Source organism: Crocodylus siamensis, chromosome 7, assembly GCF_052110815.1.
Source record: "Crocodylus siamensis isolate JL-2025a chromosome 7, ASM5211081v1, whole genome shotgun sequence".
Taxonomy (NCBI): domain Eukaryota; kingdom Metazoa; phylum Chordata; order Crocodylia; family Crocodylidae; genus Crocodylus; species Crocodylus siamensis.
The window spans coordinates 8,356,773-8,378,404 of record NC_143401.1 but is presented as its reverse complement, the minus strand read 5'-3'; the positions used below and the strand labels follow the sequence as shown (position 1 = coordinate 8,378,404).

General features: G+C 40.1%; 1 protein-coding gene across 5 annotated transcripts in view; it reads right to left on the bottom strand.

Annotated features, from left to right (window-relative positions):
• ZMYM4 (zinc finger MYM-type containing 4) overlaps positions 1-21,632 on the bottom strand; it is a 70,200-nt gene that overhangs the window by 10,496 nt on the left and 38,072 nt on the right. For 2 of the 5 annotated variants that reach the window (XM_090056586.1, XM_090056590.1), the window contains exons 11-29: positions 19,950-20,065; positions 19,556-19,828; positions 18,918-19,068; positions 18,499-18,671; positions 17,717-17,879; positions 16,085-16,225; positions 15,498-15,535; positions 14,421-14,565; positions 13,127-13,245; positions 12,052-12,223; positions 10,957-11,010; positions 10,660-10,839; positions 9,957-10,051; positions 9,179-9,350; positions 7,236-7,331; positions 6,739-6,890; positions 4,975-5,086; positions 2,339-2,587; positions 414-543 (exon numbers count right to left, since the gene is read on the bottom strand). In XM_090056586.1, coding sequence (XP_089912712.1) covers positions 414-543; positions 2,339-2,587; positions 4,975-5,086; positions 6,739-6,890; positions 7,236-7,331; positions 9,179-9,350; positions 9,957-10,051; positions 10,660-10,839; positions 10,957-11,010; positions 12,052-12,223; positions 13,127-13,245; positions 14,421-14,565; positions 15,498-15,535; positions 16,085-16,225; positions 17,717-17,879; positions 18,499-18,671; positions 18,918-19,068; positions 19,556-19,828; positions 19,950-20,065 — 2,731 coding nt within the window. The remainder of the gene's footprint in view (positions 1-413; positions 544-2,338; positions 2,588-4,974; positions 5,087-6,738; positions 6,891-7,235; positions 7,332-9,178; positions 9,351-9,956; positions 10,052-10,659; positions 10,840-10,956; positions 11,011-12,051; positions 12,224-13,126; positions 13,246-14,420; positions 14,566-15,497; positions 15,536-16,084; positions 16,226-17,716; positions 17,880-18,498; positions 18,672-18,917; positions 19,069-19,555; positions 19,829-19,949; positions 20,066-21,632) is intronic. The other 3 variants (XM_090056587.1, XM_090056588.1, XM_090056589.1) reach the window with 3 other exon arrangements.

The window sequence follows — 21,632 nt, the reverse complement described above, 5'->3', positions numbered from 1 at the left end:
ATCTTCCTCTTCATCTCCCTCTCCTCCTTCTCCTCCCCAAAAAGCATGGGAAACACTTAAAACTATTGCCAATCATAGTTGTATTACTACCCCCAAATGCTGAAACCAGAAGCACTGCTACTGTAGAAGCGGTCTTCAAGGCTCTGTTTGAGGTGTGGTGCTGGGGAGGAAAAATAAGCAGCTTTCAAGCCAGTACAGAGTAAAAGGGCTCAGGTGAATGCTCCTGGTTTCCAAGGGGTTGGGGGATTCATTACTCTTAAAAGATGCTAGGGGCATTAGTAGCTGAAAAGGAAATCCTATCAGGGGCTTGGAGAAAGCTCCACCAGAGAACTGCCCCACCCAATGAAGTTTCTTGCTGGAAGGCTTATCCTTGTTCCTATACCATCCAAAAAGTGGATTCTGTTGTCACTTACCATTTTGACAAGTAAAACTCATAAAGTCGGACTGGACATCTCAGGGGATTATCTGTATTTTCAGCCATTTCCACTGGTGTTGGAACCTCCTCATCCTCACTGCGTTTCCTTTTGCCTACAGATAATTTATCTGGATACAGGAAATGATACCATATGAGTTCAGAAACCAGTCCTTCTCATTTTCAAGCATGCTGAAGTCATGTAGCTTAGTGCTGCACTCTGATGGGGGTCTGCACCATATATAAACTTGAGATGGCTCATTTTTCATTCAAACTGGCAAATGATGAGTAGGCCACTGGGAACAATTTTGCCAAAACAATGCGTGTTACTGATCACCGAAAAAGAAATCCAATGCAGCAACATAAATCTGTGCGGAATCAGATCCATCTGCTGGATCAGGAATGTAGTTGCTTAAACGACATTTGGATTCATTGCTGACTTACGGGCATGGGTAAGATTCCCTCCTTCCCCATCACTGCTCACATACCTAAGCTCTGAAAACACTGGAGTAACAATGTATGGTCTTCCTATGTCTATTCCCACTTTTCTTTCCTGTCAAAGCAGAGCTTCTCCTTTTTATGATCACTTTCTCCACCTGCTGTATCCTTAAATTATCCACTCCAACTCATTAACATGCAACCCTGCCCTGCACTTTTAATACCGGTAGTAATTACAGAACATGAAATAAAGTTTAAACATAACACAAGTGTAATATCTTGCTTATGTGAATGCTTTTTGTCAGGACAGAGATTACATTTTCCAGTAAATTTCAACAGTGTGCAAACAGTCTAATTCTGCACTGATTTACAAAACATGCACTAAGTGCGAGCCAACACACAAACTGGGCCAGTATCTTCCAGAGTCTACCGACTAATCTACTTTAATCAGATACAAAAGCGCTCCACATGAAGAATGCTATGAAAAAAATCAAATGACATTATAACAGCAGAAACCACCTAAAATTCACTTAAGAAATATTCTCTGGCCACTCACTCAGAAAATAAAGCTGCACACAATGTCAATCTTGTCAAGGATTTTGCTCTGAGAGGGAAAAGTAGAGGAATTAACAAGAACTAGCACCAGGCTAAAGCATGTAGACAATAACACCCATCTTAATAAAGACAGAATTAATCATGTAACAGAACTATTAACTAAAGTAGCCAGTAGCTTAATTATCTTGCTGTTGTATCTCTCACTGGCTAGTGACTTTGTAAGGACAAGTTAAACACGCCATCCAATCAACAGCTCCTCAGGCAAAGCTCATTGTCATTTTCTTCAGAATCAGATTTCCTTTTGCTTTCCCCAGTTTAGCAACACATTGCTGAACCAACACAATATCCACAGCAAACTACCTCTCAATGTCCAAGAGAATTGACAATCTCTCCACATCTGAAGAGGACAATTTTCACTTCCTAATCCTGTCATTCAGGAGCTCCGATTGGCTTGTTTTACTCTCAGTGACCATCCAGAGCTGGGGGCCTTGTTGTTCTTTGGGCCTAATCCAGTGTATTGTACCAACGGGATCTTGTTAAGCAGACTAACTTTATATGCCATGGAGTTGAATGGGAGTTAAGAGTGCTAAGTATCTTAATGAACCTGGGCCTTGAAGAGGATGCACCTCCTACATTTGGTTGGTGGTATGTCAACTATGTTTATGATGCTCTATAATCTTTCAGACAATCATTCACAAATTTCTATTGAACATTTGGGCACATGCAAAAAGTTCTGGTATAAACTTAGGGAGAAGTGAAAAAACATTTGGAAAAGTAACAAAATACTAGCAAAAGCCAAACCACTCCTGAATCTACACAATGCATAATATAATTCTCCTTCATTTTTCAATAAATGGGGGAAGGGGGAGAGTGCTGCTGTTGCTCTGTATATACTAATTAAAACATCAAAATAATCAGAAATTGGTCAGATACCTGATTCTATCTCTTGTTTTTGAAAAGGTGGGAAAAACCGTAAATATGTCATCTTGGTATTGTATTTCAGAGTCCGGGTACGTCTCATAACATGAGCAAAAGACAACTTTAGGTGCTCATTGACATTCTTTAGTTGGAAGTATTTGGTGTTGAAGAAAAGAAGTGTATTCAATAAGACTATAGGGGAATATGCACCCAGCTGTTTACATTCCCATAAATGTTCCTCTTCAATTCTTGAGAACATGTAACCTGAGGATGATGGATGAAAGAAAAAAAATAGTTATTTAAGAAAAAAACATTACATTGCAAGGGCCACTTGCTGTGCTTAGATAGGAATAAGCAACTCCCAATGACCTAGTGTTGGAGCTGTGCAAAGCTTTGGTCCCTGATTTGATTCGGTGGAGATGATTTGACCCGATTCGGATTTGGAGCTTTGGCCACTGAACTGAATCGATTCAGACATATGTGCAGCTTTAAATGTTTTTTCTACATACCTCTAGGTAGCAGGCAGCTCATGAGTGCTAGGGTGCTGGGGCACATGGAGTGTCCCACAGAAGCGCGGGGGGCTCCCCAGCGCACTTGGCAGCAGACCAGAAGTGAACCAGAAGCACTTCCGGTCCACTTCCAGGTCTGTCGGGTAGCGTGCAGGGGCCCCCCTCCTGTGTCCCCCGGCTCGGCAACTGGTCCCTCCTGGGTCTGAGGGGACACTGGGGGCGCCCCACGGCCGATCACCAAGCCAGGAAGGCATGGGGGGGGCCCTCCTGCATGCTCCCCAGCAGACCCAGAAGTGGTCTGGAAGTATTTCTGGTTCACTTCTGGGTTCACTGCTGAGCATGCAGGGGAGGCCCCTGCACTCCTGTGGGATGCTCCATGTGTCCCAGCATCACAGCAATCACGAGCAGTGCCTGCTACCTCAAGGTACGTAGAAAAAACATTTAAAGCTGTGCCTGTGCCCAAATCACCGATTCCCTGAATCAGCATTGAATCTTCAGATTCCGATTCAGCTGCATTGAATCAGGGACAGTGATCTGAATCAACAAACTGAATCAATGTCCCTGATTTGGGCTGAATCCGAATCGAATAGGGCCCACTTCGCACACCCCTACCTAATATTATAATGATGCTCCTGAAGATTTTCAGAGCTTTGGGAAAACTAATAAAATCTTGTCCTATAGAGAAAGTTGCATTAAAAAGGTAGATTCTGTTGGACAAATGCATAATTACATTGGTGGAATAATTTTTTAGCCAACCTTGTGTGTAAATGAGTTGTACATCAAGTCAAAATGAGACTTACCATGAACAGATATAAGTTGACAGAAATCAACAGCACTATACCCACTTACACAAGGGCTAAATACGATCCGTCAAGCATGAGGAAAAAGCTTAAGTAAAGATCAGGAAGACTTTTCAATACGCGAAAGAAGGAAGAAGGGTCTAAAGCAGAGGTTCCCAACCTTTTTAGACTGTGGACTGACAAACTGCAGACCAGCATGCTGTGGCCTGGAAGCACCCTGCATACTGTGGACTGGCAGCCAACTCCCTTTTTATACTCAATATAAAAAAAGGGTTGGCTGCCTGTCCGCAGTATGCTGGTCACTTCAGGACTTCCGGTCCAGCAGCCAACCCTCCTGCAGACTGGCAGCCAATCCTTTCTGGCCCGGTACTGGGCCGCAACCCAGGGGTTGGGAACCTCTGGTCTAAAGCACTGTTTATATCAGTAAGACTTCAGCAGAGTATTGCCCTACTCCACCAGTCAACTGCTGAAACAGAATACTTCATTAGTATAGAGCATGAATATAAATTTTCCACATGTATGTGAACGTAAACTGCTGTAACAGTGAATCTAAAGTAGGTAAGGAAGAGAAACTACGGTGGTTTACTACAGGTCTGTTAGGCAGCAAGAGGCTATATGCAACACCATGCAGACAGGTGATTTTTAAAATTAAAATAAAGACAGAAAAAGCTGGCTGTAGAGCCTTGTACAGTCATAATAATCACTTAAAAATATCTGATATCCTGAAAACAGACTCAATCTATCCAAGTTATAGTGTGTTCATCTGTTTTAGCATTATTTATCAAATTACCACCTTTGGATCAACAAAACTGAACCAATTCTTCACTCTCTCTTCTCTCTCTCAAAATTAAATCTAAACAGGCTCCCCCCCACTCACCCATCCCAGCTTAGTATACTAAGCTGCCAAGTCTGCAGGAAACAAAGACAACAGAGACTATATAACATTACTTTGCAAACCACAGAGCTACGGTGCTAGAGCAATGCACAGCATTTAACAAATGTTAATTCACAAAGCTCCACAGCACATATTTAAGACGAGCATTTTCTTGTTTTAACTGGGGTAACCAGGGGCCGGGATGCTTAGATGCGACTTGCCAGAGGCTGTATCACATGTGAGGCAGATTTGGATAGAGGATCCACAATTTCTATCCACCACAAATTACTGTCATGAACTAGAGGGAAAGAGGACTGCCTCAAAGTATAAGGGTCATACATTTTCCTTGGCAGAGTTACCAGTCTCATTATCTAAAAGCCCTACTCTGAGAACATGTTCATTTATAAGATGGGTTTCACCGTCATGCATGTGTATATAAAAACACAATATGAAAAATAATTGTCCTACCATTTGGAAGTATTGTAGGTTCCCAGATTTTCAAAAGCTTTGTAAGTTCAATCATAAACCTGGAATAGGGCTCGGTAAAAATGTTATCTATTCTACCATTCTCAAACAGGTACTACAAGAGAAAAGAAAGGAAGACACAATTCATGGTTACACAGAAGAGTGCTCAGAGGTAACAGGGCATCAGATTTATTTTGTTTTCTCCTGTTTCTCTTTGCCTTCCTTTTAAGTAAAAAGGATACTTTCAGGTGTGTTAAACTCAAAGGATTTTATGCTGTCATCTCCAGTAAGACCTTAAAGTAGGCATTCTGCAGGGGTTGGGACCTCCACATATTAGGTCAGAGGGACAGCAAGAATTACTGAATTCCAGGCTCCAGAACCTTGTTTGGAAAATTCACTACTAATGCAATGAAAGGTATCCCCCCAAAAAAGGCTCTGTCTACAGATGCCAGAGTACCTGTATTAGTATCTTACTAGCGAACTGGGCTGAAATGTTAAGACAGTTTCCCTTGGCAATAATGGGGATTCCAGGCTTTCAAACCAGTATCAGGCTTGATCTTAGCAACCTGTAAAAATGTTCACTGTGTATCTTGATTCTATGGTACTTTAATGACTAATGTGTTTGGATATAATTTTTCTGAAGCAGCATGAAGAAAAAAATAGCATGTATAAATAAATTAAATGTAAATGCAAGAAAAAGTTCTGATCTTCCCAGAACTGCTTATAGCCAATCCAAATTCATAGCATTGCCATTTTTTCAAGAATGTCTAGTAATAAAAGTTAAGGTGACAAATGAGCCCCTCATCAAATAGGAGGTTTAGATCCTGTATCTAAGAATGGCTTCCAGAGAGAATGAATAAACACTCTGCCCTGGGGGAAAAAAAATGGTTTCATATTGAGCTGAATCACAATGAGTTTTCAATGGTTACATTTATATTTTAGCATTTTATTCTAAATGTTTCAGCTTCTGTTAGATGAGCAGTTCCCAATAACAGGTTATATTTTTGGTAATATGGTAAACTCCAATTCTATTATTCTCCTGATATTTTGTAAGTGCTTCCCAGCAATGGCAGCTGCACATTCTTGAGACTTCTTCCATACTTGCTGAGAAGTTAAAAGGGCTTTCTCTATCCACTTTGGTATCTTTACCATGCAGAACATAGTAAGCATTTCAGCAGAATCCCCAGAATATGCTCTCTCAGAAAGTATGCTTATGAATAGCTTCCTTGGCCACAAACAGCAATTAATCAAGATAAGAAATAAAAGATGTGTATCTAGACCAGTGACTCTTAACCAGGGTGCCATGGCACTTGCATGTGCAAACACCTAGACATGATTCACAACATAAACCCACAGATTTCAAATAGAAATCCAGTGTCAAAAAACATTTTGTCCCACTGTGGCCTTTGTTGAGTTCTTTGCCACAAAACAATTGCTCTATTATGTTTCCACAGTGGAAAAATTAATTAAAGCTAAGAGGTAGCATTTTCCAACGGGTGCTTTGGGTCTAACAAGGTTGAGAACAACTGGTCTAGACAGAGACATCCATTCTTCTCCTGAAAAGAACAGCTCACTTTGCTATGCCAAAGAAACAGGTTAGCTAAAGAGGTGTGAGAGGTTTGTGTGAAAGAGTTAAGAATGAGGGAGACACATAAAAGTTCCTTTCCCCTAAAAGCCCTAACAGCTATTAGCTATTCACATCCATGGACAGCACATTCAATCCCCCCTGCCCCAACCCATAATTCTTTTCTTGGCTCACTGAATTACCTGCTGAATTCCAAGGCACAAATACAAGATGCTGTCAGGATCATATTTTTCGCCATTTGGTCTCCGCACCTCCTGAATAAACTGGCACAAGCCAAAACTCAGCTCAGCAAATGTGCATGAGAGAATATCCTCTTTGAGTTTTATGGGCCGAACTGTGGGAAACAGATGTACAAGAAACATTAACTCTGTTCAGCAGGTCAGTCCTTCATATATCTGTGGTCATTTACATCATGCAGGCAGAGCAATTAAAACATCCAGTTTAAATAAACAACACCTCTCACGTTCAAAATAATTGTGCACCACATTCCCATTTATTAACTAGCAATTATGAAGCACATTTATTACTACAAACCACCAGTCTAGCTGAGCAATACCAAAATGGGTATTTAAAGCTAAGAGAGACTTTATGGTAGTGTGATTGCTGAACCCGCAAATGTGGCACAGCAATGGTTACATATACTTTGACTGGCACTGTAGGTTTGATAAATCAGTTTCACCTCTATAGATGGACTCAGGGGAATCTTGAGTGAAAGAAAGATCTTGAGTATTTCCTAGTAGCCTTGGACATAAGTTGGGTGCAGCATGTTCGACTCCTTAAAGGGAGGAAGGAATTAAGAGTTTAAAAAGCCAGAGGTTTGGGAAAGGGAAGAAAAGCAAACATAACAAAGAAAGTTAGTTCCAGATTAAAGGGCCAGGGGATGCTATGTGAACGCATGGAGCTTGGTCACATCATACCATTTGAAGTTGCTGTTTTCAGAATAGAACAGAAAGCCCTTGTGGGATAAGCTTGAGGTATATAAGAGGCTTCTGGGAACTGGGTTAAGTGGTGTCTGTCTTCTTACCCACAAAAATAGGATCGACAGTAACCCAATGGATTATTTTCTTGATGGAACTATGATCAACTAGATGTCACAAAATAATTCCAAATGGGGGAGGGAAAGAGAGAGAACGAAAGAGAGCACGAGAGAGAGAGAGAGACCGCGAGCGTGAGAGAGAGTGCATGCGCAACCTCCTGTCTTAAATGAGCAAGCTTCCTCTGGGATCTTTCCTACATAAAACCTTCAAATTCCATTTCAGGAAAATAGTTTGCTGTCTTCCTGCCACCAAATCTCCCCAGCTATTATTTCCAAATTGCATTTTCACTGAACTCTAAAAACTTGCACACAAAACTGTTTATGTTTTCACCTGCACATAGATCATCAAGAATGGGAAAAAGGATGCAGCAGCATTCTACACACGCTGCCACAATCCCTGTAGGTTTCTATTAAAAAGATTCATTACTGAAAAAAAACAAGTCATTATTAGCTAACACTCCAATGATGCAAAAAGAATGGTACATGTCTTTCTGAAATCATTTCAAGCAAGCTGCAGAATGGCTCTGGGACACATCTGGAAGGTTTCCTTTACAAATCAAAGGACTAGAAATACAGAGCCTGATTCTAGACTTAAAAGACACAGGTTAAACAGTAAATGGAGCTATGCTGGAATATAAGTAGGATATAAATACTAGGGCTCTGCAAAAATTTTGCCAGATCACAGGAGGCTACTGCTGCTGGCTGGGACCAGCGCTGGGCACAGCCCGCACCCAAGCGCCAGGAAGACTGGTGCTGCCGCTGGCCCCAGGTGGCAGAACCAGCTTCCTGTGATCCGGCAGGCAGATTGGGAGCCCACCCAAACCCCCGGGAGGGCTGCAGGGGCTGTGCCAGACTCCTCCTGGGGGTGCAGGCCCCTGATCTGCCTGCCAAATTACAAGAGGCTGCTCCTGCTTGTCAACACCTTGAGGTGCACTTTTCCAGAAACTTCTGCATCTATCTCCTTGAAACTTGGCAGCCTTCACGCCCACATAAAGGGCTACCAACCCTGCAAGCTTCATCCAAATCAGGTAAGAAATGACAAAGTTATAGGCAGTTTTGTGCTTTCCCCTTATAGCCTACAGGCAAAATGTCAAAACAGCGTTGAAACAGCGCTTTCGAAATGAAACTCTACACGAAACACTGTTCCATTGAAATGGAAGTCGAAGTGGAACGGTGCTAAGAACTAACTACTAAAAAAAAAAAAGATGGCACCAAAACAGAAGGATCAGTATGCAGCTGAACCAGAGCACTGCAGCTGAATAAATATATCTGTGCTTTAACTCAAGTACTACTGCATAAAAATAAACACCTTCAGGTACTTAAAGCTTGCACTGTTTAAAATGTTCAAATCTCAGATGTCAGTCTGAGTCTTTTTTTTGACAGGTGACAACATTAAAATTAACATACAGGTTCGCTTTTCAGGAATGAGGAGCATCTAAAATTAAGAAATGTTTCCCAAGATCTTTACTGCACTCATGGGAGCTTGTGTGTTGTTTGAGGCTTGTTGCACATCCATCTCAAAAAGTATATCAGAATAGCACCCCCCAACTATTTTTTCCGTGTTGAAACAATGGAGTCAAATTTACCTGCAAATTTTAGGTCCCCTTGTTCCTCCTGTGAATTTTTCCATTGGACCCAATTCTTCCAGGCATTTACCCCGTACATGTACTTCAGGGTCATCCCAGAAACAGAGCAGCCTGGATATGAACCCTGCATAAGATTTCGGGGCTCCACAGAAACTATAGACTTCTTCCTTCCCTGCAAGAAATCCAAAAAACATAGGTTCAGCAAGGGACACTCTTTGCTCTGACATCCCTGGAAACGCACACTGCACTTTGACAAACTTGTACTCTTAAAAGCTTGTGTTCATAAAAAAAGCAGCTGTTTGAAAGTATCAGAAAAGCTTTACCAAGAGCACACAAATATTATTCTCATTTTATAAGTAGGGATATTAAAAAACAGAAAAGTTCTGTATATGCAGCAAGTCAATGGCAGAGACAAAGAAAACCCAGTTCTCTGTGCTTCCAAATCCACACTCCCCATGATTCATATGCACAAAGGATTTTTTTTTTTTTTTAACGTGTAACATACAAAACAGAATATAACCTAATGGCTGAAAAAGAGTTGCTTTTAAATGTTAAGTACTGTTTAAATGTCACCCACATAAAAAAGAAAATGGATTCCCCCTAGCCAAAATGGTACATTATTTTGTATAATAGAAGAGTGAAACAAATGCAGCGAAGGTAAACATTTTCAACACCAAACTCTTTTTCATGTCTGAGCAAAGTCATGACAAGAAAATACATATGCAACATTAGCACTGTAGATGCACTGAATTTATATATTGCAAGGATACTTTCTTACCCGTCTTTTTGGCTGTGGAAAGCCATCTCTATGCCTTCGCCTTGCTCGCGAACGTGAGTGGAGACCCAGTCCTTTACTGAGAGGGTCAAATGAGTCTAAAGTCAAATCAACATCATCATAAGTTTAATTTATATGATTTAAACAGGCCCATCTAGAAATGACAGTTTGAGACATTATTAGAGATCTTAAAATTAGCATTTCCACATGTAGATATTCATATTACATGACACTGTGCTGAAGTCCCTTTCAATAAATAAGCTGAGGAAGCTCAGGCAGAGGACATGGAGGAAGTCCCATACAAGGGACACAGCGAATTCTAAGGGGAAGAAAAACCCCCCAGAAACTAAACAAGTTTTTGCTTTTAAGAGACTTCTTTCTTTTGTCCAATAAAAAACCATGTCATGGCAGGACACAAAATAACAAATTTAAAAGAGTCAAAGAAGAGTAACTGCTATTTCTTCCTAAATCATCTAAGGAGGTTTACTTTGAAGGACAGCAAAAGTGTGTTCTATTTTATAAAGATGGGGTATCTTTAATAGAGCAGACATATTGCAGCTTTAACATATGTTTGTGTTGAATGGAAATATACGCCTTTTTAAGCAAATTAATTGACTGCAGTAAAGATAATGAAAAGTAGTACAGTGCTTATTCAGAAACCCATGCACATATTTATGACAGCTCTTTTTTTCCACGTTACACAAACCTGATGGGAAGTCTGCCTCCAGGTCCTGTTCCATATCCCCTTTGGAGAACTGCCTAAGCTCAGGGTCTGGATCCTGCATGGCATTCGATCGTAAGGCATAGTGATTCAACTCATCCTCCCAGCTGTGTGGAGTTGAGACTGCTTCTGATTCTAGATCCCCACTGTAAGTGCTGCCTTGGTCTGTGGTTGAAAGAATCACATAGGTAACACACCAAAGGAAAAGAAGGACAAAGATCAGCAAGTTTGAAAGAAAAGGTACCGTGACATCAAAGTCCAATTTAGTAATGAAATACTAACCTTTCTCAAATAACTTGGGGTCCAGGAACAGCTCATGCTCAGATGTTTGAGAGCCTTGTGGAGAGAAGGAAGATGGAAAAGAGACAAAAAATATTATACAGAGGGATTTCTGCAGTGGATAGTGAGTAGCTTGCTTTGCGTTATTTCAAACAGCAGTCTAAAATGCAGCACTTCTTAGCTCATAAAAAACTGTTCTAAAAGGTTTAAGGACAGCTCTATCTTGCGCCATGCTAGTGCAGATTCTCAGCCCCCCGCATCTCCCTCCCAAACAGTTCTACTAATATATCTTTACCAGGGCTCTGGACAACATCTCACGATTCAGAATTATTCATACATATTTATTTCCCTCTATTCCTCAGGATTCGCTATTTTTGGGGGATCTTTTGCAGACAAATGGAACTTCTGTTTCATTTTTTTCAGTCTATTCCTTTCCTAACATGGGTCTTATCTCTGCTCCGTCCAGCTGAGAAGCCCTTAGGTTGAAGAGCTCTAAGTTACTGCTACCAGATCCTTCTTCATCAAATACACAAAGCTCTGGGGTAGCAGCTCAGCATTCACAGGCAGTTGTTACTACAAATCTAAGTTATCTCAGCTGAATGCTGCCCTCAAGATCACAGAAGTATAAAATGGTGGCTGGCCATTGTCATCTACTCAGGTTCTGTGCCAAGCACAGCTCAGCTAGGTTCTGGGCTATAAACTTCTGTAGAACAACAAGAGCTGGCTTGTGGGGAGATCAGGACCTGAGACAAGGAATTAAGTAGTACTACTGAATGAACTTTACATGAAAAACATCACCTTAGAATGGAAAACAAAAAGAAAGACTACGCAGCATAGAAGGAAAATTATTCTTATACTGCTTATGTGCTTAAACTCTCAAGAAGGCATGCTGGCTTTCTCTAACTCAGAAAGTAAGACAACTTTTAAATGGACTGCCTCTTTCCCTAGGCAAATAAAATGCTGATGACAGCATAGAAAGGTTTATCACAGCATAATGCAGGGCAATGGGGTCCAGTCCAGGCAGAGTTGACATCTGCCTACAAGCCAGTGTCACTGTGTCCTATTTATTTGCATTTCCTTTTAAATTTGATCACCTACCTCCATGAGAGTGAGATTTTTCCTTTTCTTCATCTTCTGCAATCATTTCTGCCATCTGAAGGAGATCAGCCTCAAATGGATTGGTGGGAATCTTCTCCTTGATGTCCTGAATGGTCTCAATGATCTTGTCAGCATTATCAAGAGTAGTTGGGATAAGCATGGGAACAGGTACCTACAACAGACACACAGGAAAGTACACATTTCTTAGCACTGTCGTGTTTCACAGAAAATTAAGCATTTTTTGTCACAGAAAATGCAGAAAAAGGATCCAGCTATTTTCCTCTCTATTGCTCCTACTCTTTTTTAAAAACCTTTTAGCCCATCTGCAGATTGAACAATTCGCTGCCCCTCTGCAAAACACTCCTGAGTGTCCCTTTTCCACTTTGCTGCCAACATTTATAATTATTTCAGGTTTCAGACTATTCATCATGCACAACACTGTTCAAGTGATAAAGGATTAGTTGCAATTTTCTCCCAAGCTCTGATTCCATTCCACTGTTGGATAGACATAAACATGAGAGAAGAGCTTCTTCAGTGGTTGAACATGCTGCCTTTGCAGCACCTCCAGCTTCTGATAACCTTGTGATCTAAACACTAGGATCTGAAATTGAACCCAAGTTTCTTGCATGGGATTAATCCATGTTTTTTTTTCCCCCTGAAAGTAGCACAAGGGGTATCTACTTGTGATACTTGAGTTACAAGGAATTTGAAGTCATGGGCAAACAGTGGAGAAGTTACCCAATCAGGTATTATGTTATACACAGGAGATACTCATTCTACATTCTAGAGATTTAGTTCTCTAACTCAATTCTTTTGAGGATAGGGTTAGATCTGGACCACTGGATAAAAGGTACAGAATTAAGGTACCTTAGTAGAAATAAATGACCTCAAGGTCAGCGCAGCTATACTTTTTGCAACCATTCTTTTCCTGAATACTGCTTACTGGATCTATCTAGCCATAGCAAGAAGAACAAGCATAACTACATTATGCTTTGATCTGTTGAGACTAATCTTTAAAACTGCCGGCCACAAAACATAACCCATGAGTTCTCAGATGTGCTAAAGAGAAACTTACAGGTACCGGCACCCCAAGTGGAAAAGGCGTATACTGGGTGAAGAGATGAACGGGAACCGGAACAAACACAGGTACAGGAACAGGCACCACAACGATTTTGGGTTGAACTTCCTCTTCCTCTGTTATATTAAAAATAAATTTAAAAAAAGTGGTTAGGTTCTGAAAAACGAGTGAATCTACGGCAATTCAGTAACATCCAAGTGTGGGCCACAAAGAATTACCAGTTCCATTAGTGGTGCCTCTTGTCGCTAACTTCCCATGCACAGCCTTGTGCATTAACCCCAGTGACTCTTAACATAGTGCATGCATACAAATATATGGATAACACACAGCTCTTAACAGAGGAATACCCATCAGGTAATAAGACACAGCTAGGTGAAACAGGCCAGGATTGTATACCTATATTTATGTGAGGACTGCGATTTAGACCTGACCTTCACTATCTAGCTTCCATCCCATTTGTATGGCAAAAGTAAAACACCAAGTCCCAAAAGATATCAGAGAGTCTTCCCTATTTATTTGGCTGGTTTCAGAAGGATTCCTTAAAACTTCTAAGACCACTGTTCAAAAGACAAATGCATGCTTGTGTTTTCATCTGTAAAAATTAGCGTGTTTATGAAAAACTACTTGCAGAAAAAGTGGATTATTCAGTGACTGCCTATGCACCTAATACAGTTGTGTTTAGAGGCTAACTTAGATTTTGGTATTCCAAGCTTTTTTATGTACTTACTCTAGCGTGTTGCTTGCATCTTCATGTTAAATTTTAGTGTTGATATTAAGAATCATTAGAACTATAATTCACTGACGGGTTAAAACAGAGGTTTTGTACATAAGGCTCTATATTCAAACAACAGCATATTAGCTCTAGGATGATGGCGATGAATTCTAGATACAATTCAAAGTCCCTAAGGGCTCAGTTTTCAGGCATCCTGAATATCTTTGGGAGTTAAACGTGTTCAGAACCTTTGAAAAGCCAAGTTCTTTATCATTAGAATGGGTGTGATCTTAGGCTGGGAACCTGAGCTCTAACCTCAGTGTGACACAAGACTTTTACATGGCGCTAAACCGTTCTGCACCACTTTCCATAAAAGTAAAATTATGGTAACACCCTTTTAAAGATTAGTTGGAGCCAATTCTATGATGCATTTCACATTTACTTCAAGAAATTTGCATGGAAATCAAGACTTTGCTATCTTTTAAAATATTAAATTCCCTGTTCATAAAAACACTGTATTTCTCATTCATCTGAAATACAGGCTTTTTTTTTTTGATAAAGTGATGATCTGATACCTACCTGTCTGGCATTCCTTGTTTTGTGTGTGAGGTTTGCAAGAGGTGGCCTTGGTCTGTGTGATAGGCTTACACAACAATGCTTTGTTTTTTAAAAGTCTGGGAGGTTGTGATGGTGGCAGTTTCAGGGCATCTGTCTGTGTACTAGCCTGGTTTTAAAACAGAAAAGAACATTGAAAAAGATGAGTATCTGTTATTACTGGCTAAGGCTGTATGAAAAGAAACTTCTTGCAATACAAGTTAATTATAGATGTCATTTAAAAATGAGAAATTAATAAAAAAAATACTCATTATTGGAGTGTGTTTGCTACAAAAATTATTGCAAAAATAGAATTTGGCATCATTTTGCATTTTGAGTGCCTTCACATCCATCATCTGAAACCGGTTAAATTCAGCTAACTTATACAATTAAGTATACAATACTTTTGTTCTTGTCAACAATGCAGAGAACAAACAAAAAAAGGGCATGTGAATCTATACATAAAATATTGCTTCCTAAATTCTGATTTTGGAGTCTACTGCTAACAAAAATTAAGAACCAAGAAGACCAAGTTAGTTTTGCAATTACCACATTAAAGTCACAGTGCTGGCAGTCAGAAAAATCCAGTAAACTGAGCAAACTGATGCAAAGTCACTGAGAAGGAATAAATATAAAAAGTAGAACACTGGAATTTTTAGAATCAGTTCTGCTGAAAGCAGACTGATTAATTATGCTCCTAAATTTTCTGCATACAAGGCTGAATATTTTTCTCTCTGTGATCTGTTCTAATAGCATGACCAGATTACAATACAAGCTCCACTATGGGGAAGCATGTATTTATACTTGTGCCCATAAAGCAAAATGCTGCTTAGAACAGCAAATCAGCAGTCTACTAGTACATGTAGGAAGAAAGACTTGTGTGCATAAAACTTCTAGACTTCTGTGAAGACACACATTTTACATCTTGATTACTGTCAGAAAAGGGCAGTTCAGATACAAGCTGCAAAAAAACTAGATACAAAATACTCAATGTTTTAATAATTTGGCGTATTTTTGATCTTGTCTGAGCAAAGCAGAGAGGGATTCTCTTGTAAAACTTACATCTCCAATGATCTTTGCTGTTACAGTAGGGACTGCACCTGTCAATTAGAACAACGTAAGATTAGTTCCTGTATTTTTAACAGGGAGGACCCTAAGCTGTTAAAGTCAAGAGAATAGGCTGTAGCCGTGTTGGTCTAAGGACATCTTCAGCTGAGGAAGCGTCTAAGGATGCTTCCTCAGTCTGACTAAGGGTGTTTGTACCTGAAAGCTTGCAAAGAAGAATTTTTCCAAATATTCTGGTCTAATAAAAGATATCATCTACCCAAAGAACCTTGCCTGCCTAAGGTCAAGAGAATAAATTCCCATTGAGCCTGAGTCTTTGTTGATTTTTTTTTTTTTAAACTTTGCATAGTCACTTATGATACAAGCATGTAAAACCTGGCCATCTTGATTTAGCAGCATTTTGCACAGCTGCAAAGGCAGGCACAACATGCAGGGAAATGGAGATGGAGACTTATTGTCTTCAACTAGAGCAGGCTTTAATGCTGTATCTCAGGTTGGTGAGAAAGCAAAATAAAGGTCCATGGTAAAAAAAAAAAAAAGAAAAAGATGTAAAGCCTCTGGAATTGCATATTTAGCTGTCCTACCTTGTAATACATTGTTAGAGTTAACCGTGGGCTGAGCAGCAGGGGTACTTGCAAGGGACACCACATTTGCTATAACAGGAGTCGAATCCTTCCTTACTGAAGGAGGGGCTGCTGCAGCTGTTGGTGCTGTGGAAAGGTTTGCTGGTTGAAATGAATGGAAGAAAATAAAGCAGTGTAAGCAACAGCACTAGAAGTAACAAGATGTATGTATCTATTAGACCTGCTACAAGCACAAAGACCCACGCCCACAAACCTTTTCTAAGGGAGTGTGTGGTTATGTTGATATCAAAATGTACTTAATTTTTGATCAAAAAGATGCTTTCTTTAGCTGCCATAACCAAATCATAGTAGCTATGACCCAGTCAGTGAGAGTCCATCAAAGCAAATCATCCCAGCATGAAAAGGACTTTGTTTCTACTATTATCTTAATTTACAACAGTCAAATGGTAGGGTAGATTTGCACCTTACAGACTAACATCAGAGATGCACATGCTTTTGTAAGCAGCAGCTTGCTTCATCTGATGCTGAGACAGGACAGCAGCTGAATTGTTAAAACACAATATTTTTAAAGCACAACATTTACAGCAGTGCTATGGACCCACTGAAAAAAGGCCCCTAATGTGGTGTGGAAACTAGGCAAGGCATACAATTAATTTTAGAGTTGTCTTACGAAGCCCTTCTAGAGTCAAGAGCTGTTAGGTCTTTTCTGCTTGTAAGCACCACATCTTTACCACAATCTAAAGTAATTTTCAGACGCCCTCCATTTTATTAAACAGCCCCTGTCATTATACTAGATTCTTGGAGCCTGATTTTCAGAGGTTCTGTGTATCCCCTGCTCATTTGCCTCTGTACTCTCAACTTTTAGTACAAATCGATGTCTTTTCCATGTAGATACACTGAACGGCCACACATATGCAGACAGTGTTTAGTTATGACCTGTAAGCACTGTATAAATCAATTAGACAACAAAATGATACTCTTGGCCTGGGACAAAGCTTCCACTGATGTCAAAGAGAGACTTGCAGGAGGATCAAAGTAGAATCTGGTCAGAATGCATATTGTAAACTTGTAGTCGATATACTGTACTGTGTGTCAGGTACCTTAACATTGAAGTTGCACCCGTTCAGTGGAATAGTATACCCTTCTTTAGGGTCACTGTTATTTCTGCTCTTTTATTTCTTTGTGACTTTCTGTGCTTATCACAACTGCATTTAATTCTTAGACACTCATAGTTCCTCTTCTCATAGGCTTTGCTCCCACCCTCCTTCCCACTTCTCTGGCTAAAATAATCAGCAATATATGTATGTATGCATCTACAGCTTAGATTTAACAAGGATACTCAATAAGGTTGAAATATGGCTCTAAAAGTGCCAGAATGTCTACAGGCTTGAAAGACAAACAGCTGGGATTATATGCAGTACACACTGTCTTCTCAGTCAGAAAGTTTACTAACTTACCTTTAAAAAAAAGCTAAAATTCTATTAAATCTGTTTGTCCTATATAGCGAGCAAGCTATGAACCTACCACTTCTGCAATAGATGTTACTAAATATCCTAATGAAAAGTTCACTGGCAGGAGGTTTTCCCAAACGATTATACCACCAATATGCAAATAAAAGGCAAGATGACTCACATCCTATTTTACCTGTGTTGTTCTGGGGAGGGGGTTCAGACACAGTTTGCTGATTACAGAACATCAGAATACAAAGCAGATTGCAAAAATGTTTGATCTCCCCTTGCCATTTCATGGACTCACTGAGTTTACCTTGCCTCTTACAACCATCACACTTGGCCATCTACAAAAAGCAGAGGGGGCAAAAAATTAAACGCTCATATGTAAGGACAACTGAGAGCACATATTTGTGATCCCCTTCCCATATAGCTCTGAATAAATCAGTTAGTCCCCACAAATCAATTTATATAAGAATACATAATTTGTTGGCACCAGCCCAAAACAGTCAAATAAATCAGAACATCATACCGTGCTCTCCTGTAAGGCCTTCTTACGTGTAAAACTGGCATTCAGAAGATGTAGGAGCACGTATACAAAAGGCTGGGCACCTAACCCTCCACCCTTTTTTATATCTTTGGAAATCTCCCTTGTAAAGCTGAGGAGCTGCTACTTTAAACAGCAGACAGGATTTTACAGTGATAGAGAAATACAGAGTTGTATGTCTCCCCAAGCTGGACACTGAACAAGCAGCACTGAAGAATCAAATAACCTAATTATGGCAAAAAGTCAACTTACAGAATATTACAGAATTTTGCTCTTTTAGACACCTTCCACAGTGAAATAAGATCTTTAGAGGAAACAGTTCCATGGTAAAGACCTCATAAATATCTTGGCCTTAAGAGACTTTTCCCCCCAACTATGAGATTTAGATTCAGGGACAGTGATGCATAGCCATAGCTTACCTGATAAAACAAAACCGTAAATTTAGACATGCATTCTTCTGAGCAAAACTCCTCCATCTTCCCACCAAAGTGATTCTGGACCAGTTTGGGGGAAGCCTGTAAACAGTAACTGCACATTTTACAGTGGTTTCCCCAGCGTTTAGCCAAGTCATGTTTATAAAGCAGTTTACAACCTAAAAAAACCAAAGGAAGAACAAAAAATATGTATTTATTTTTTATTAAAACTTAGCTGTCTTTGAACATCTAATTCCTTGAGTTTATTCATGACTATACTCTTGACATGAACAAGTTAACAGAAAGCATGGACAAAGCCCTATTTGAGAGATGAGATTTCTTTCAGCATCACCTCTATTATTCTGATTTTATAGCATACATTTTCCTGTCTGATTTACCTAATGCACAGCCCTGCCTTTTCTTACCTTCACTACAGAATGCCTTGTCTATGCCTGAGAATCGCACTGTCTCTTTGACAATTTTCTCAATTTTGCAGTATTCACACATTGCCATTACACTGGTTCTCTTCTTATACTCATCACAGCAGGTCTTCCCACAAAACTGAAACATTTTACCCTACAGTGAAGAAAAATGATTCAGTTACCAAACTTTGAACACACCTGTCCAAATTTTGCTTTGTTTTCAGTCTCTCTCTCTCTTTTTTTTAAAATTATTTAAAATCACTAATTGACAATACTGGACAGTTACCCCCCCATTTATTTTAAGAACAAGTATAACTTCAACAGCAGCAGAATGTTTCCACAGAAGAAGAATCTACCAACGTGTTTTGTTCCTGAGCTGGAGGTATTGTTTCTACGTGCAAGAGGGAATGCTGCCTAGACAGCTAGTCAATCCTTGGCCTTTCCTCTGAAGTAACCAACAAAGAAACAAATCAGGGCCAATTTTGTTGGCAGTTCTGCCATACATCAAAATTATACTTAAAATCCCACAAGAGCCTGCCAAAGCCAGACACCAGACAACTACCACTGGATTCTTGTACCAAGTTATGGTGTGTTTTTCCCTATCCAGAGAGATCCCTATGCAGAGCCCTAACCTTTATTACCTTGTAGTCAAGCAATTCAGGTTTGGTTGCAAACAGTCGGTTACAGTGCTGACACTTGAGTTTCACAACAGTGCGGGCAAAAGTAACTTGCTGGGACTGAGCAGCGAGCCTCTGTAGACCAGCTGCAGCTGAGCTGCTCATGGAGCTGGGGGAGACAGTCGAGGTAGTGCCACCTGCCGATACCGTTGCCCCCGAGGGAATGCTTACAATGATTTGACCCTGAGACAAGGGCACCACAGAGGAATTCATTCCTGCAGGCTTGTTGAACAAATTCTGTGGATAAGCAATTGAGGAAGAAATCACATTTTGCAACAGGAAAACCCATCTCTCTGATTTATGTCAATATTTTGCTATTCTATTAACTGAACTTAGCAAAAAAGTTTAGACACAGTACCTGAAAAGCTACTACGCAGCTGTAACTGCAAAAATTGCGTATGCTCCCATCTGACATAGCCAAGTGATACTGAGGGATTGCTGAAGTTTTGCAGCTGTTACACTGAACTTGGACACCTGATTGAAAAAATATTGGGAAATACGCAATAGTGAATAAAGATGAAAAAAGCATTATAAATATTGTTTTCTGTACATACAAAAACACAGGACGGTTTCTGAATAAAAGGACGGATTTGTAACAGAGAAGGAACAATTTTCCATAGAAGAAAAAGCTAGAGTAAGGGTGGACTGACTGCACTAATGGGATCCTGATATAAGCCCTGTAATAATTATGTTTTGTGCTTGTTGAACACCGACTTAATCCTCACAACATTCTTAAAAAGGTCAGCAAGCGTTTGCCCATTTTACAAGAAGAACAAGTGGGGGACAGAGAAACTAGGTAACTGCCTAAGGGTCACAAGTGAAATAGGTGTCAGCTCTGAGCTTAAAATGCAAGTTTGGGGAATACTCCTGGTCTGAGACCACCCCTGCATTTGTAATATGTTAAAATTCACCCTTTAAAACAAAAAAAGAAACACAGAAGTTGCCGCTTAAATAAAAAAATACTTTTGAATGGTGTGGAAGAAACTAGATGAACTGCGACAAGCATCAGATTACTGGTATCAGTACATCTAACCATTTCACCAAACATACGTACTTCATAAAAATATAATTATTAATACTGTGGTACTAGAACAGTCTGCATAAAATGTGATACTGTATATTCTCTAGTAAGAGCAGATGGTTAATTAGCTACGAATCTCTTAATTGAAACAGACACCATCATTCAAGCATTAGTACCAGAACAAAACATTTGCTTGAGTTGGGATACAGATAGGATAGGGAGACCAACAATTTCCACAATCACAAAACTGACAGACATCTAGACAGAGAGAAGACAACTCCTGTGTTTAAAAAATGAAGACCAGCGAACACTGTCACATGCAGGGTGGCATTCTGTTCTCTTCAGTCTATTTCGGCATCTAGATTTGGTCTACATGGCATTTTTTCATCACACCAGTCCCCTCCCAAATCACTTATACAAAGGCTGGTAGTCTACTGTGCATGTCTTACGCACCTGGATAGCAACTACATAAATCACATCAACTGAGCATAAATAGTAGCAGCTGGTGCTCATGTGTGCGCCCCTAAGGCCATATAGCAGTTCTGGATACAAAGAAGAGTTGAGCAGAACTCATGACTACCACACTCAGCCTCAGGACAGGGAAAAGCCATTGTGTGCCCATCTGTTCTCCACCACCATATCTCAGTGGCTACAGCATTCACTAGGGATGCTGGCTGTCTAGAGTTCCAGGTCCTCCTCACCTAAAGATTATGGACAGGTGTGTGTTACATGTTGCTGAGGAAAAATGCCTTTTTCCTGGCACAAAGAGCTAGCATTTGTGGTGGAAGAAGAACCACTTCCCTGCTTTAGGAAGTTTTCTAGCATCACCCATAATGCCTGCACATTTATGTGATGCAGTAACAGACCCTAGGACTCCCAGACTAGGGGTAGACATTATACATAAACCGGTGTAAGTGATCCAAAACTGGTTTAAACCTGCAACAGAACAGAAGTTCAGGGCATGCAAACCTCTTTCAAAATGGCTGAAACTGGTTTAAGATGAACCTAGCTGGACATACT